At 44.2% G+C, this 13,289-nt stretch overlaps 1 protein-coding gene across 1 annotated transcript in view; it reads right to left on the bottom strand.

The window, feature by feature from the left end:
* The window catches only part of LOC310799808 (sortilin), a gene marked incomplete at its 5' end in the record, with an annotated part of 38,639 nt that extends 29,593 nt beyond the window's left edge, over positions 1-9,046 (bottom strand). Inside the window, 4 exons of the mRNA XM_083662425.1 lie at positions 4,944-5,040; positions 6,233-6,309; positions 8,120-8,182; positions 8,786-9,046. Of these exons, the coding sequence (XP_083518551.1) occupies positions 4,944-5,040; positions 6,233-6,309; positions 8,120-8,182; positions 8,786-9,046 (498 nt within the window). The remainder of the gene's footprint in view (positions 1-4,943; positions 5,041-6,232; positions 6,310-8,119; positions 8,183-8,785) is intronic.
* Positions 9,047-13,289: the final 4,243 nt, after the last annotated feature.

Raw genomic sequence — 13,289 nt, 5'->3', positions numbered from 1 at the left:
TTATATCCCTTCTGTTGGACTCTTTTTTACATTTTCAATTCTTTTCTGTTCTTTTGTAAATTTTATTTCCATAATAAACCATTTACAGAGTTTCATTGCCGGAAAACTCTGTACATGGTTTAGCCCGGCATCTCTCGGCCTGTCTCGGAGGGGAGTCCCCGGATGGGGGTCCATTGCTGGGTCCACTGCCTGGGTGGGCCCGCCCCCCGCGTGGCCTGCTCTCTCAGTTCCCAGTCACTAGCTGGGGGCGGGTCTGGGAGCGGGTCGCGTGGGGGGTGGGTTTACCCAGGCGACCATTGCTGGGCCCCTGTAGCACAACGACCTCACAAGGTTCCTCCTCAGCCAAGCCAAGTCACTGAGGCAATCCATATGGTGGAAAGGTTTTCTTGCGTTCACTGGGGGTGTGGGGACGCCGCTGTGTCCCGGCCCGGCCTTCTCTCCCACGCCTTATGTGGGGGGGGGGGGGGGGGGGGGGGGGGGCGGGGCGGGGGGCATCGGTGCTCTTCATCACTGGTCGAGGGCTGCCGGTTGGTTTAGAACAGTTTAGGTAGGCGATAGATTAGCTACAGCCTAAGGCTGACCTGTTATAGTGTTCAGGCAAAGATCAGACTAGAGCAGAGTAGGATAGGCCAGATTAGGCTGTAGATTAGCTAGATACTATGTCCCAGTTAGCTCTGGTTAATGCTTAGAGTAGTCAGTTGTCTGATCTTCCCCCCCCCCCCCGCCTCCTCTCTTTCCATGCTCTTCCCTCCCCCGCCGCCTCTTCCCATGTTCCCCCTGCTCTCCCTCCCCTGCACCCTCCCACCTCTCCTTCTCTGTTCTCTCCTCCTCTCTGTCCTCTCCCCTCTCTCACATTCCCCCTGCACTCCTTCCCCTGCACCCTCCCACCTCTCCTTCTCTGCTCTCTCCTCCTCTCTGTCCTCTCTGGGGGGGGGGGGAGGAGGGGGCGGAGAGGTCTGTTCCCTCCCCCGCCTCCTCCTCCCGCGTTCCCCCTGCTCTCCCTCCCCTGCACCCTCCCACCTCTCCTTCTCTGTTCTCTCCTCCTCTCCCCCTGCACTCCTTCCCCTGCACCCTCCCACCTCTCCTTCTCTGTTCTCTCCTCCTCTCTGTCCTCTCTGGGGGGGGGGGGGGGGGGGGGGGTGTGGGGGAGGAGGGGGCGGAGAGGTCTGTTCCCTCCCCCGCCTCCTCCTCTCGCGTTCCCCCTGCTCTCCCTCCCCTGAACCCTCCCACCTCTCCTTCTCTGTTCTCTCCTCCTCTCTGTCCTCTCCCCTCTCTCACATTCCCCCTGCACTCCCTCCCCTGCACCCTCCCACCTCTCCTTCTCTGCTCTCTCCTCCTCCGCATTCCCCCCTGCGTCTCTCCTTCTCTGTTCCCTCCTCCTCCGCGTTTCCCATTTTCTCCCCGCCTCCTCCCTCCCTCACACTCCCCCTGCTTCTCTACCCTGGCTCTCCCTCCCCTGCACCCCCATCTCTCCTTCTCTCCTCCTCCGCATTTCCTATTTTCTCCCCACCTCCCCCCTCTCCTCCGTCTATATTGCTCATTCTCTCCCCACCTCCTCCCTCCCCCTGCTCTCTTCTCCCCCACACCTCCCCTCCCTTCCCCTCTCCTGCTCTCTCCTCTTGCTCCTTCCCCACCTCCTATACCCTCCAACATCTCCCATTCCCTCCCCACCCCATCACTCTCTCACATTCCCCCTGCTATTCTCCCTTCTCCTGCGCTCTCCTCTGCTCTCCCCTCATTCCTATATTTTCTATATTATCAATTGTTCAAATGTTATCTTTATTCTGTATATTCTTGTTACTGTTGTGTCAGCTAGAATTAGCTAGACATACTTTCTGTGAAGCCCTCTGAGACATGCTTGTGAATTAGGGCTATATAAATAAACTTGACTTGACTTGACTTGACACTATGATGTGCGCAAACTACATCACACGTAACGACAAGCTGCGTAGCACAGCTACTTACAGCGTGTACACGTGTGACCAGTGTTGGAGAAATTTCGTTACGCGTTCACACACACACGCGTTCGCAGTTTTGAGTGTTACGCAACCTGAAGTGTATCTGCATCGCGCACAACACTGCGCGTACATGAACGCGTCGCGTAGTTCTGTTCTGTTTTATTCTATCTCTTTCTATGTTACATTTTCATCCAGTAGATGGTGCCAGTGACCAAACCAACCAGTTGATCAAGCATGTCGCTTAGAAGAGCTGTCCTGCTTCTGAAAGAGAGCAGCGTCACAATCACATAGCCTGCTATAATGTTTATTAATGTTCCAGATGTATTTTATTTTATTGACAGTATTTCATTGTTAATATGAGCTGCTGCAAGTGTTAATGCTCTGCTGTTCCTTAACAGCAACATGTGAAGTTGTTATTTTTTATTTTGTAGCCTATTATAAAAGCCTGCTGCTCTCTGTTTTTGTTAACTTTATTCCTCATTCATAGGCTATATTTTTATTTTATTTATTTATTTATTTGTTTTATTGCCTAAACATTTCAGAGGCCATTTAAAAAACGTTATGCTACATGCTGAAAGATCGCCTGGTTTTTTATTTTGTGTTTTGTAGCTATAGCCTATTATATTACTACTATTATGCTGCTCTCTGATAAAGGCCATCGTTTTTGTTTATTCCTTATTCTTCATAGGGTTCATAGGCCTGAACATTTCTGAGCCATGATTAAAATTATCTGTTTATGAATTGCGTGGTTTTGTGTGCAGTGTGATCAAAGAATAGACCTAGAATGAGTGTGTTTACTGTCATGCACACAATAAACTGATAATGAGAATTACTGAACTGAGAATAATCAGTTTATGAACGAAAAAAGGGCTCGCAACACAATTTCAGCAGCAGAGAGAGACAGAGAGTCAGCACGGCAGCGGCGCAGCTGCGCACAGCGCACTGAGTGGAAGAGGAGCTGTCCTGCTGCTGAAAGGGAGCAGCGTCACAATCACATAGCCTGCTATAATGTTTATTAATGTTCCAGATGTATTTTATTTTATTGACAGTATTTCATTGTTAATATGAGCTGCTGATTGTAACTCATCAATTTCCCCTCAGGCCACGCGCCGTGTCGCTGGCTGCAACAGGCATCCCCTGGCCGCACCGCTGCTGCCTGTGATTTTGAAGGCCCAATTCGAAGGCCCAATTCGGGCCTTCACTGACGAAGGCCCGAATTGGGCCGAAACTGTTTGTCATCTCAATAAATGTCCACCACGGGAGCTATCAAGAAATTGTGTTGCGAGCCCTTTTTTCGTTCATAAACTGATTATTCTCAGTTCAGTAATTCTCATTATCAGTTTATTGTGTGCATGACAGTAAACACACTCATTCTAGGTCTATTCTTTGATCACACTGCATACAAAACCACGCAATTCATAAACAGATCATTTTAATCATGGCTCAGAAATGTTCAGGCAATAATACTTCAGGAAAATAGATACTAATCATTAACTAATGACTACCTACTCATTAACTATGATTAACTAGTGATTGACTAATGCCAAATTTTTCATTAGCTACTCATTAACTGGCTATTAGTTAATGGTTAGTTTACTAGTAACTACTATAGTATTTGTGTACGTTATTGTAAAGTGTTAACATATAATAGGCTATAGCTACAAAACACAAAATAAAAAACCAGGCGATCTTTCAGCATGTAGCATAACATTTTTTAAATGGCCTCTGAAATGTTTAGGCAATAAAACAAATAAATAAATAAATAAAATAAAAATATAGCCTATGAATGAGGAATAAAGTTAACAAAAACAGAGAGCAGCAGGCTTTTATAATAGGCTACAAAATAAAAAATAACAACTTCACATGTTGCTGTTAAGGAACAGCAGAGCATTAACACTTGCAGCAGCTCATATTAACAATGAAATACTGTCAATAAAATAAAATACATCTGGAACATTAATAAACATTATAGCAGGCTATGTGATTGTGACGCTGCTCTGTTTCAGAAGCAGGACAGCTCCTCTAAGCGACATGCTTGATCAACTGGTTGGTTTGGTCACTGGCACCTTCTACTGGATGAAAATGTAACATAGAAAGAGATAGAATAAAACAGAACAGAATTACGCGACGCGTTCATGTACGCGCAGTGTTGTGCGCGATGCAGATACACTTCCGGTTGCGTAACACTCAAAACTGCCAACGCATGTGTGTGAACGCGTAACGAAATTTCTCCAACACTGGTCACACGTGTACACGCTGGAAGTAGCTGTGCTACGCAGCTTGTTGTTACGCGTGATGTAGTTTGCGCACATCATAGTCCGCGTGCATGTGCCCGCGTGACAAAATTGTTCTATTATCTTCATGCGTGCGCTTACGCGCTCTGGCTGCGCACCCCGCGTACATCATTACGCGTACATTTACGCGTAATGATGTACGCGGGGTGCACAGCCAGAGCGCGTAAACGCACGCATGAAGATAATAGAACCAATGTCGTTACGCGTTCACACACACACCCGTTCGCAGTTTTGAGTGTTACGCAACCGGAAGTGTATCTGCATCGCGCACAACATGAACGCGTAATTTTACGCGTAAATGTACGCGGGTTGCGCAGTCAGAGCGCGTAAGCGCACGCATACACGCATGACCATTACAAGTCAATGGGGAAACTACATGACACGTCAAGCGTTGTGTGACACGTTCAGTCGTAGCTGCGCATGTTTATTGAGTCGTTTGGCACTTCGGATCTGGTCGCGTAGTATCAAAAACTGCGAACGCGTGTGTGTGTGAACGCGTAACGAAATTGACTATGCTACTCAGGTGTCAAAGCATGCGTTGTGTGACACGTTCAGTCGTAGCTGCGCATGTTTATTGAGACGTATGGAACTTCATACACACACACACACACACACACACACACACACACACACACACACACACACACACACACACACGGAGTGGGGGAGCCAGCTAATAACTCACATGCAGAGAGTCCCCTGGTCCATCGGTGACTCCAAACTCCTTTCTGATGAAGGTGTTGTTGATGCGGTAGGAGATGTCATGGAAGGACTTGCCATAGTCCGTACTGCGGAGAGAGGACATCAAGTCTGACCACATCTAAATCGGTGCCTGGAATGGGCTGGTACCATTGACCTATATGGTACTCACCAGTATACTGAGTACCAGCACTTCTGATTTTTGTCCACATGAGTACCCTTACTTCTTATACCGTACCGCCTATGCAAATTCTCTCTAGTCATTTTGACTGCTGTTTAATTTTGTTCTTTGCCTGCAATAATCTGACACCATGAATAAGTGAATGCATGCATCATTTACTAATCTACTAATAAGAATGAGAAGTGTCCGTGTGTGTGTGTGTGAGCAGAATGTTATCCGGCCACAGCTATGCCGTTTTACGTGCGATCGGGCTGAAACTTTCAGGAAGTGTAAAGAGTACCCGTGCGGGTGACCTGATGGAGCCTGATTTTTTTATTAGGTAATTGCCCTAATTCCTCCCACGGGGGGAGTCCAACTCCCATGGCTCCACTAGTATAAAAGTAATACAATTTAACACGCGTATTTCAAGGTGACATTTGATTCACTGCATCATAGCAAATAAATGCAGTCTTGCCCATATATTATGGACTTGCCTTTGGTATTCCTTCTCATTATCCAATAGGCCAACAAGTATATTTTCAGTTGGTTTTATTGTAACATATTATGTAGCATATATGTAATATTATATTTGTATGAAATGAAATGCATACAAAACTGCATTTGAAGTGGGATATATTATCAAGATATGCGTATTGTATATATAAATATGTCCAAGACACATGCTATGCTCGTGCTATGCATCTGCTAAATTGGGGTACAGACACCTTTTTTGGTCCAATTGAGGCACTGATCCAGACAGACAGACAGACAGACAGACAGACTGACAGAGACAGGCAGACAGACAGACAGAGACAGGCAGACAGACAGACAGACAGACAGACAGACAGACAGACAGACACACACACACACACACACACACACACACACACACACACACACACACACACACACTCACTCACTCACTCACTCACTCACTCACTCACTCACCCACCCACTCACTCACTCACTCACTCACTGTCCCTCTCTTTCTCTCTCATACACGTTCCCATACCCCGTGTTCACTCTTGTGGATAAAAACTCAAATCAAGCTCTGAGTGTCTCAATTGTACAGAGGGTGGGAGTGATATACTGCTCATTTTTGATATCAGATGCTGACTCACCTCCGGTAAAGTCGTGAGGAGCCTCCTTCTAGGAAAGAATCAAGGGGAGCGCTGATTGTTGACAACACCAGGATTACCTATAGGTAATGCAGTAATATGGTTATCCTTCACCAGGACCATGTGCTATAGGTAATGCAGTAATATGGTTATCCTTCACCAGGACCATGTGCTATAGGTAATGCAGTAATATGGTTATCCTTCACCAGGACCCTGTGCTATAGGTAATGCAGTAATATGGTTATCCTTCACCATGACCATGTGCCATAGGTAATGCAGTAATATGGTCCTCCTTCACCAGGACCCTGTGCTATAGGTAATGCAGTAATATGGTTATCCTTCACCAGGACCATGTGCTATAGGTAATGCAGTAATATGGTTATCCTTCACCAGGACCATGTGCTATAGGTAATGCAGTAATATGGTTATCCTTCACCAGGACCATGTGCTATAGTTAATGCAGTAATGTGGTTATCCTTCACCAGGACCCTGTGCTATAGTTAATGCAGTAATGTGGTTATCCTTCACCAGGACCCTGTGCTATAGGTAATGCAGTAATGTGGTTCTCCTTCACCAGGACCCTGTGCTATAGGTAATGCAGTAATATGGTTATCCTTCACCAGGACCCTGTGCTATAGGTAATGCAGTAATATGGTTATCCTTCACCAGGACCCTGTGCTATAGTTAATGCAGTAATGTGGTTATCCTTCACCAGGACCCTGTGCTATAGGTAATGCAGTAATATGGTTATCCTTCACCAGGACCCTGTGCTATAGGTAATGCAGTAATATGGTTATCCTTCACCAGGACCCTGTGCTATAGGTAATGCAGTAATATGGTTATCCTTCACCAGGACCCTGTGCTATAGTTAATGCAGTAATGTGGTTATCCTTCACCAGGACCCTGTGCTATAGGTAATGCAGTAATATGGTTATCCTTCACCAGGACCCTGTGCTATAGGTAATGCCGTAATATGGTTATCCTTCACCAGGACCCTGTGCTATAGGTAATGCAGTAATATGGTTATCCTTCACCAGGACCCTGTGCTATAGTTAATGCAGTAATGTGGTTATCCTTCACCAGGACCCTGTGCTATAGGTAATGCAGTAATATGGTTATCCTTCACCAGGACCCTGTGCTATAGTTAATGCAGTAATATGGTTATCCTTCACCAGGACCCTGTGCTATAGGTAATGCAGTAATATGGTTATCCTTCACCAGGACCCTGTGCTATAGGTAATGCCGTAATATGGTTATCCTTCACCAGGACCCTGTGCTATAGTTAATGCAGTAATGTGGTTATCCTTCACCAGGACCCTGTGCTATAGGTAATGCAGTAATGTGGTTATCCTTCACCAGGACCCTGTGCTATAGGTAACACAGTAATATGCCTATCCTTCCCCAGGACCCTGTGTTATATAATGCAGTAATATAGTTATCCTGCAGGACCCTGTAGTGTGCTATTAATGCAGTAATATGGCTATCCACCACCAGGACCCTGTGCTATAGGTAATGCAGTAATATGGTTATCCTTCACAAGGATGTCATTTGGATTGAGAAAGTAATTTAAATTAATCAGCAGTTCTCTCTCTCTCTCTCTCTCTCTCTCTCTCTCTCTCTCTCTCTCTCTCTCTCTCTCTCTCTCTCTCTCTCAATGATTTGGTCAGATATGTTTTAATTGGTTGTAATTTGTTAAGAGGTTTAAATGTTGCGAATATAGACACAAAATGGAAGTTCAAGTGAACTACTTGTCCTCAAATAGACCAATAATGGTACATTGATATTTCAGAATCAGTGTCTCCACTCTCCAAGTAAACAAGCCGGCATGTTGTGTGATGTTGACAAGGATGATGATGATGGTGATGGTGATGATAAGGGGAGCATACTCACCCCCGTTCCATCGCCCACCCATGTCAGAGTAAAACTGGAGCCATCATCACCATTAAACCCTGTCTGAGAGAGAGAGAGAGAGAGAGAGAGAGAGAGAGAGAGAGAGAGAGAGAGAGAGAGAGAGAGAGAGAGACTCATACATATGACCACATCACCTCTCAGGTTTAGAGGAAAGAAGCCCCAGCATATTAACTGTCCATATCGGCTGATGAATAAGAAACTTCATTATCATCAAATAACATTCTTTAACATTAATAAACAAAAAACAAAAACAAAGTGAAAGTTCTTGATTATTTTAATAGCTATTAAAATAACCAAAAACGTTCACTTTGGTTGATTACCACAGCGGATATGTGTCCATTATTTTTGCAAAAATCTCCATCAACAAGTCTAGTCCATTAATTGTCTCTAGTCATCTCATGTTATTTTTCTTGGTTTTCTGGTGAAAATGTCATCTGTTTCTAGAACAAGGTTAATGTTACCTTTTTCTAGAACAAGGCAGATCATTACACTAGTAAGTATCAAGAAAAATGATGCATGAAGATGTGTTGGGAAATAATGTGCGTTACATTCACCAACAGATTATGATTTGCTCAGATGGATACAGTTTTGAAGCAACCAAAACCAAACCTTCCCAGGCGAAGACCCAATTGAAGGTCATCTCACCTCGTGTGTGTTGTGATCCAGAAGCTTGTGCTCTTGCGGGGTAAGGGGCGTCCGGCAGCAGGTGAAGGGAGGACCGTGAGAAGGCTCCTTGGAGCTGCCGCTGTCCCTCTTGGGTCGTGTGCGCACTTGGCGCTGCTGGCTCTGATCCTGCTGCGTCCGCTGGAAAGTCACCGTCCTCCGGAGGCCTCTGCCACCCTGAGCCCCGGCGGCGCCCAGAAAGAGGATACAAGCCCCGCCAAGGACCACAAGTCTCCAGATCATGTCCGGTGCGATAACAGTGAGGCCCCCCAAATGAGTAGCAGTGACCGTGATGCCTATAGCGCTCCTGACGCAGAGTAGCCTGTGTCTCGCTCTAAAGGCAGTGGGTGTGGGGACGTGCCTGCCCTGGACGGGTCGTTAACATAAAAAGTGCTGTGTGAGGCGCTGTGTGTGTCACCCGCTAACAGGTGTTTCTGCCCGCATCCAGGTGACCTGAGCTGATGGCAGATTTGCATCAAGTAGCCTATGTGCACTATGCACTTCATGGCTATTTGCTCACAAAGCCGCCAATGGCAGAAAAGACGGTTTAACGCGCTGGGAGTGTGATCGTTTTAACAAAGGTTATTTTCTCTAAATAGCATAGCATACATTTAATTTCTGATGCGTTCAGGTGCTGTAGAAAATGTTGGAATTACCCTATAAGATGACAGTCCGAATATGTGACCTAGGAAGTGAGAGTTTTCAGTAGTAGGCTAGTGGGGGGTTTGGGGGGGGGCACAAACCAGGTCAACAATAGTAATGTGATAGGCTATTGGTATTGTTTGGCATGCTATGTGAATAATAGGCATGAGTTAAAAAAGGAGTCAAACAATTAGGTTCATTTTTATTATTAGTGACAAATAAATTAACAATTATGCACAAGTTGTTTTGGGACTTCCCGAGGGTGAAAGTAGGAGTTTGCGTGGAGGCTTGAATGCACGCATTGCTTAGTTGATTGATTTGTAATGTGTATGTCTGAACGGAAGAGGGCGCCGTTTACTCATTTAGCTGTATTAAGCAATAGTTGCACTTTTACATGATTTAATAAAAATGTCACTGATAACATAACAAAAACACATAACAGCTATTTAAGAACAAGCATTATACATTTAATGGAAAGTCTACAGTAAAGTTGACCCCCACCATTCCACATAGCCTAGTAGCTACACCCCCCCCCCCCCCCACAGGTAAATGGCTTGCATTTATATCCTTGCTCTTTTATCCAAAGCACTTTAATAAATGTATTTATTTGAGGGACAACGCACATTAATTAACATGACTGTAAATGCGTCGGTGTCAGCTAGATGGCTAGATGCTAGATGCTGTCCCTTGGAGCTCCAGTTAGAATTGCCAGGGTAACGCTTTAGAATACAGCCTGCAACTTACAGGGTAAGTACAGGATAACAAAATCTGAACTTACAGGTAAGTACAGGGTAACAAAATCTGAATTTATGGAATAAGGGGGTAATAAAGGGGAACTTATAAAGAACTTACATACCATACCTATTTTTGTAACTACCAGATACCTATTCTGTTCTTACAGGGTACATGACCTATGAGAAATAATAATTTCAATTTAATTTCAATTTAGGAGAACTTATAGGTGTAGTTATTCTGTAACTATCGGGTATCTACAGGGTAACAGGGTACCTATTATGTAAAGGAATGTTAATTCCCTCCTAGTTACATGTAATTACAGGGTAACTACAGGGGTGCGGGTGAGTAATTTAGGAGAATTATGACATGTGGCAAAGGACCACGGGTCGGATTCGAACTGCGAAGGCCTAAGCCTTAGTGGTAAGCATTCTACTGGGGTTTGGAGTTTTAACAGAGTTCAACAGAGTTAGCCTGGAGGCTTTCTCTTTGTTTTTGAACTCTGTTAAAAAACAAAGAGAACGCTTCAAAGACTAAGAAAGCTGATCATATTACTCCAGTTCTTAGGTCCTTACACTGGGTGCCAGTGTGTCATAGAATAGATTTTAAACTACTGTTACTAGTCTACAAATCACTTAACGGCCTAGGCCCAAAATGCATCGCTGAATTGCTCCCACGCTACGAACCGTCTAGACCTCTCAGGTCAGCAGGGTCCGGCTTACTAACTGTCCCTAGGATCAAATCAAATAATGGGAAGGCTGCATTTACCCACTATGCTTCTGCTAGGTGGAACAAACTGCCTGAAGACCTCAGATCTGCCCCAACTTTACTCACTTTTAAAAATAGACTAAAGACTTTTATGTTTACCGTCGCTTTTAACTGCTGACAGCTGTTTTAGGAGATATATGTGGCCTCTAAAGGCTCGAGTCCAACTATTATAAAGGTTATGGACATTTTTCCAATCATGTGTGTGTAATCATGTTTCTTATCATGATGTCGGGGGATTTAATATAGAAACATTTATTTATTCTATTATGCAAACCCAATGAGTCCTCTGTCAGTTTTTAGCTCTTTTTGTAACTGCTGCACCTGTCGCTTAATGCACTTTTTATGCTCTTTCTTAAAGTTCTGTTGTGATGTTTTTAAATGCCTATTTTATTCTCTTCTTTTATTCTTTTATTTTCTTGTGTCAACCATTTTATGTGAAGCACTTTGAATTGCCCTTGTGTATGAAATGTGCTATACAAATAAACTTGACTTGACTTGACTTGACTTCGTATCAAATCCGTTCGAATCCGACCCGCGGTCCTATGCCACATGTTCTAATTCTCCTAAATTTCTCATCTGCACCCCTGTAGTTACCCTGTAATTACATGTAAGTAGGAGGGAATTAACATTGCTTTAGAATACAACCCATGCCCCTGTAGTTACGCTGTAGTTATGAAGTATATAAGTTCTCCTAAATTGAAATGATTATTACCCATAGGTCATACGTACCATGTAACAACAGAATAGGTACCCTGTATTTACTTAATATTTATGGAATAACTACAGTAGCCTACAGGTAAAAGTCCTCCTAAATTGAAATTAAATTTAAATGATCATTTCTCGTAGGTCATATGTACCCTGTAACAACAGAATAGGTACCCTGTAGTTACCCTGTAGGTACCAGATAGTTGCGGAATAACTACAGTAGGCTATAAGTTCTCCTAAATTGAAATTCAATTTAAATAATTATTTCTCATAGGTCATATGTACCCTGTAACAACAGAATAGGTACCCAGTAGTTGATGAATCCAGTCCTCCCCCCCCCCCACACACACACACTCTGTCTGTGTGTGTGTGTGTGTGTGTGTGTGTGTGTGTGTGTGTGTGTGCATGCGCGTGTGATGAGCATGCCCCAGACTCCAGTAATCAAGTGCAGGGGATTTGTTCAAAAGTAATCCATTCCAAAATGAATGGAAAGTAATCAGTTACATTACTGGATTATGTTACTGATTACAATTTGTATCAGGTAATTTGTAATTGTATTGGGTTAGATTTTTGTCCTATATCACTGCAACTTCAGAGCACTTCCCAAGACCCCAGGTTTACTCTGTAAGCAGTGCCAACGATGTCAGCAAGTATGATTGACTAAGATTTGGTATTGCTCTCTCTAGATACATACTGTACATGTTGGACAGTATATTGCTCTGTAAGAGCCAGTCAGGTTAAAGACATTGCATTTGAACAAGAACACATCTCCCCGATCAGGGATTGAACAACACTCAACATTCACAGGTAGTGAATGATAAACGAGCTGCTTATTCTGCTGAGCTACTTCTGAGCTTACATTCATCCAAGGGTTCACACGACTGACAATAACATGATAAAGAGGGCTAGAAGAACCAACAACCTTCTACATGACAAACATCAACTTATCGCTCTGAGCTATAGCCAAAGACTTATTCTGTCTCATTCATCAGCTTATTTATACACCAGGCAGTTTCAGGCACTTGGTTCCCCAGACTCAATGTTAGATCTGCTAATTGTGGTGGCTCAGGAGGTAGAGCAGGTCGTCCACTAATCAGAAGGTTGGTGGCTCGATCCCCGGGCTCCTCCAGTCCGCATGTCAAAGTGTCCTTGGGCAAGACACTGAACTCCGAATTGCTCCCGATGGCTGTGCCAGCACCCTGCGTGGCAGCTTGCCGCCTTCAGTGTGTGAATCGGTGAATTCAGGCACATTGTAAAGTGCTTTGGATAAAAGCGCTGTATAAATGCAGTCCATTTAACTGGGGTTGTCCTCTGGATTGTTGCATTAGATCAAATTTATCTGGATGGGTCTGAAGCAATAGAGGATGACTTGTGCGCAGATTGGCTGTTCATTTTAGGTTTAAATGTTTAGTGCCCCTCTACTGGATGTTTAGTGTAGAGCACTCAATACAGAATGTTCCATGGAAGAGCAGAGTCCCTTATTGTAGCTCTCAAATGTGATTTGCAGCGAATGAAGATGAAGCCCTGACATTGAGGCTAGAATGAACAATATAGCTGCTGAAAGTAAGACTCAATTTCTAAAGGAAATATGCATTTTATAATTTTATTACCAAAAATTAAAAAACAGAATAGAGCATAG

This window comes from Poromitra crassiceps (genome assembly GCF_964638095.1).
Source record: "Poromitra crassiceps genome assembly, chromosome: 2".
Taxonomy (NCBI): domain Eukaryota; kingdom Metazoa; phylum Chordata; class Actinopteri; order Beryciformes; family Melamphaidae; genus Poromitra; species Poromitra crassiceps.
This window is presented reverse-complemented; position numbering and strand designations above follow the sequence as displayed.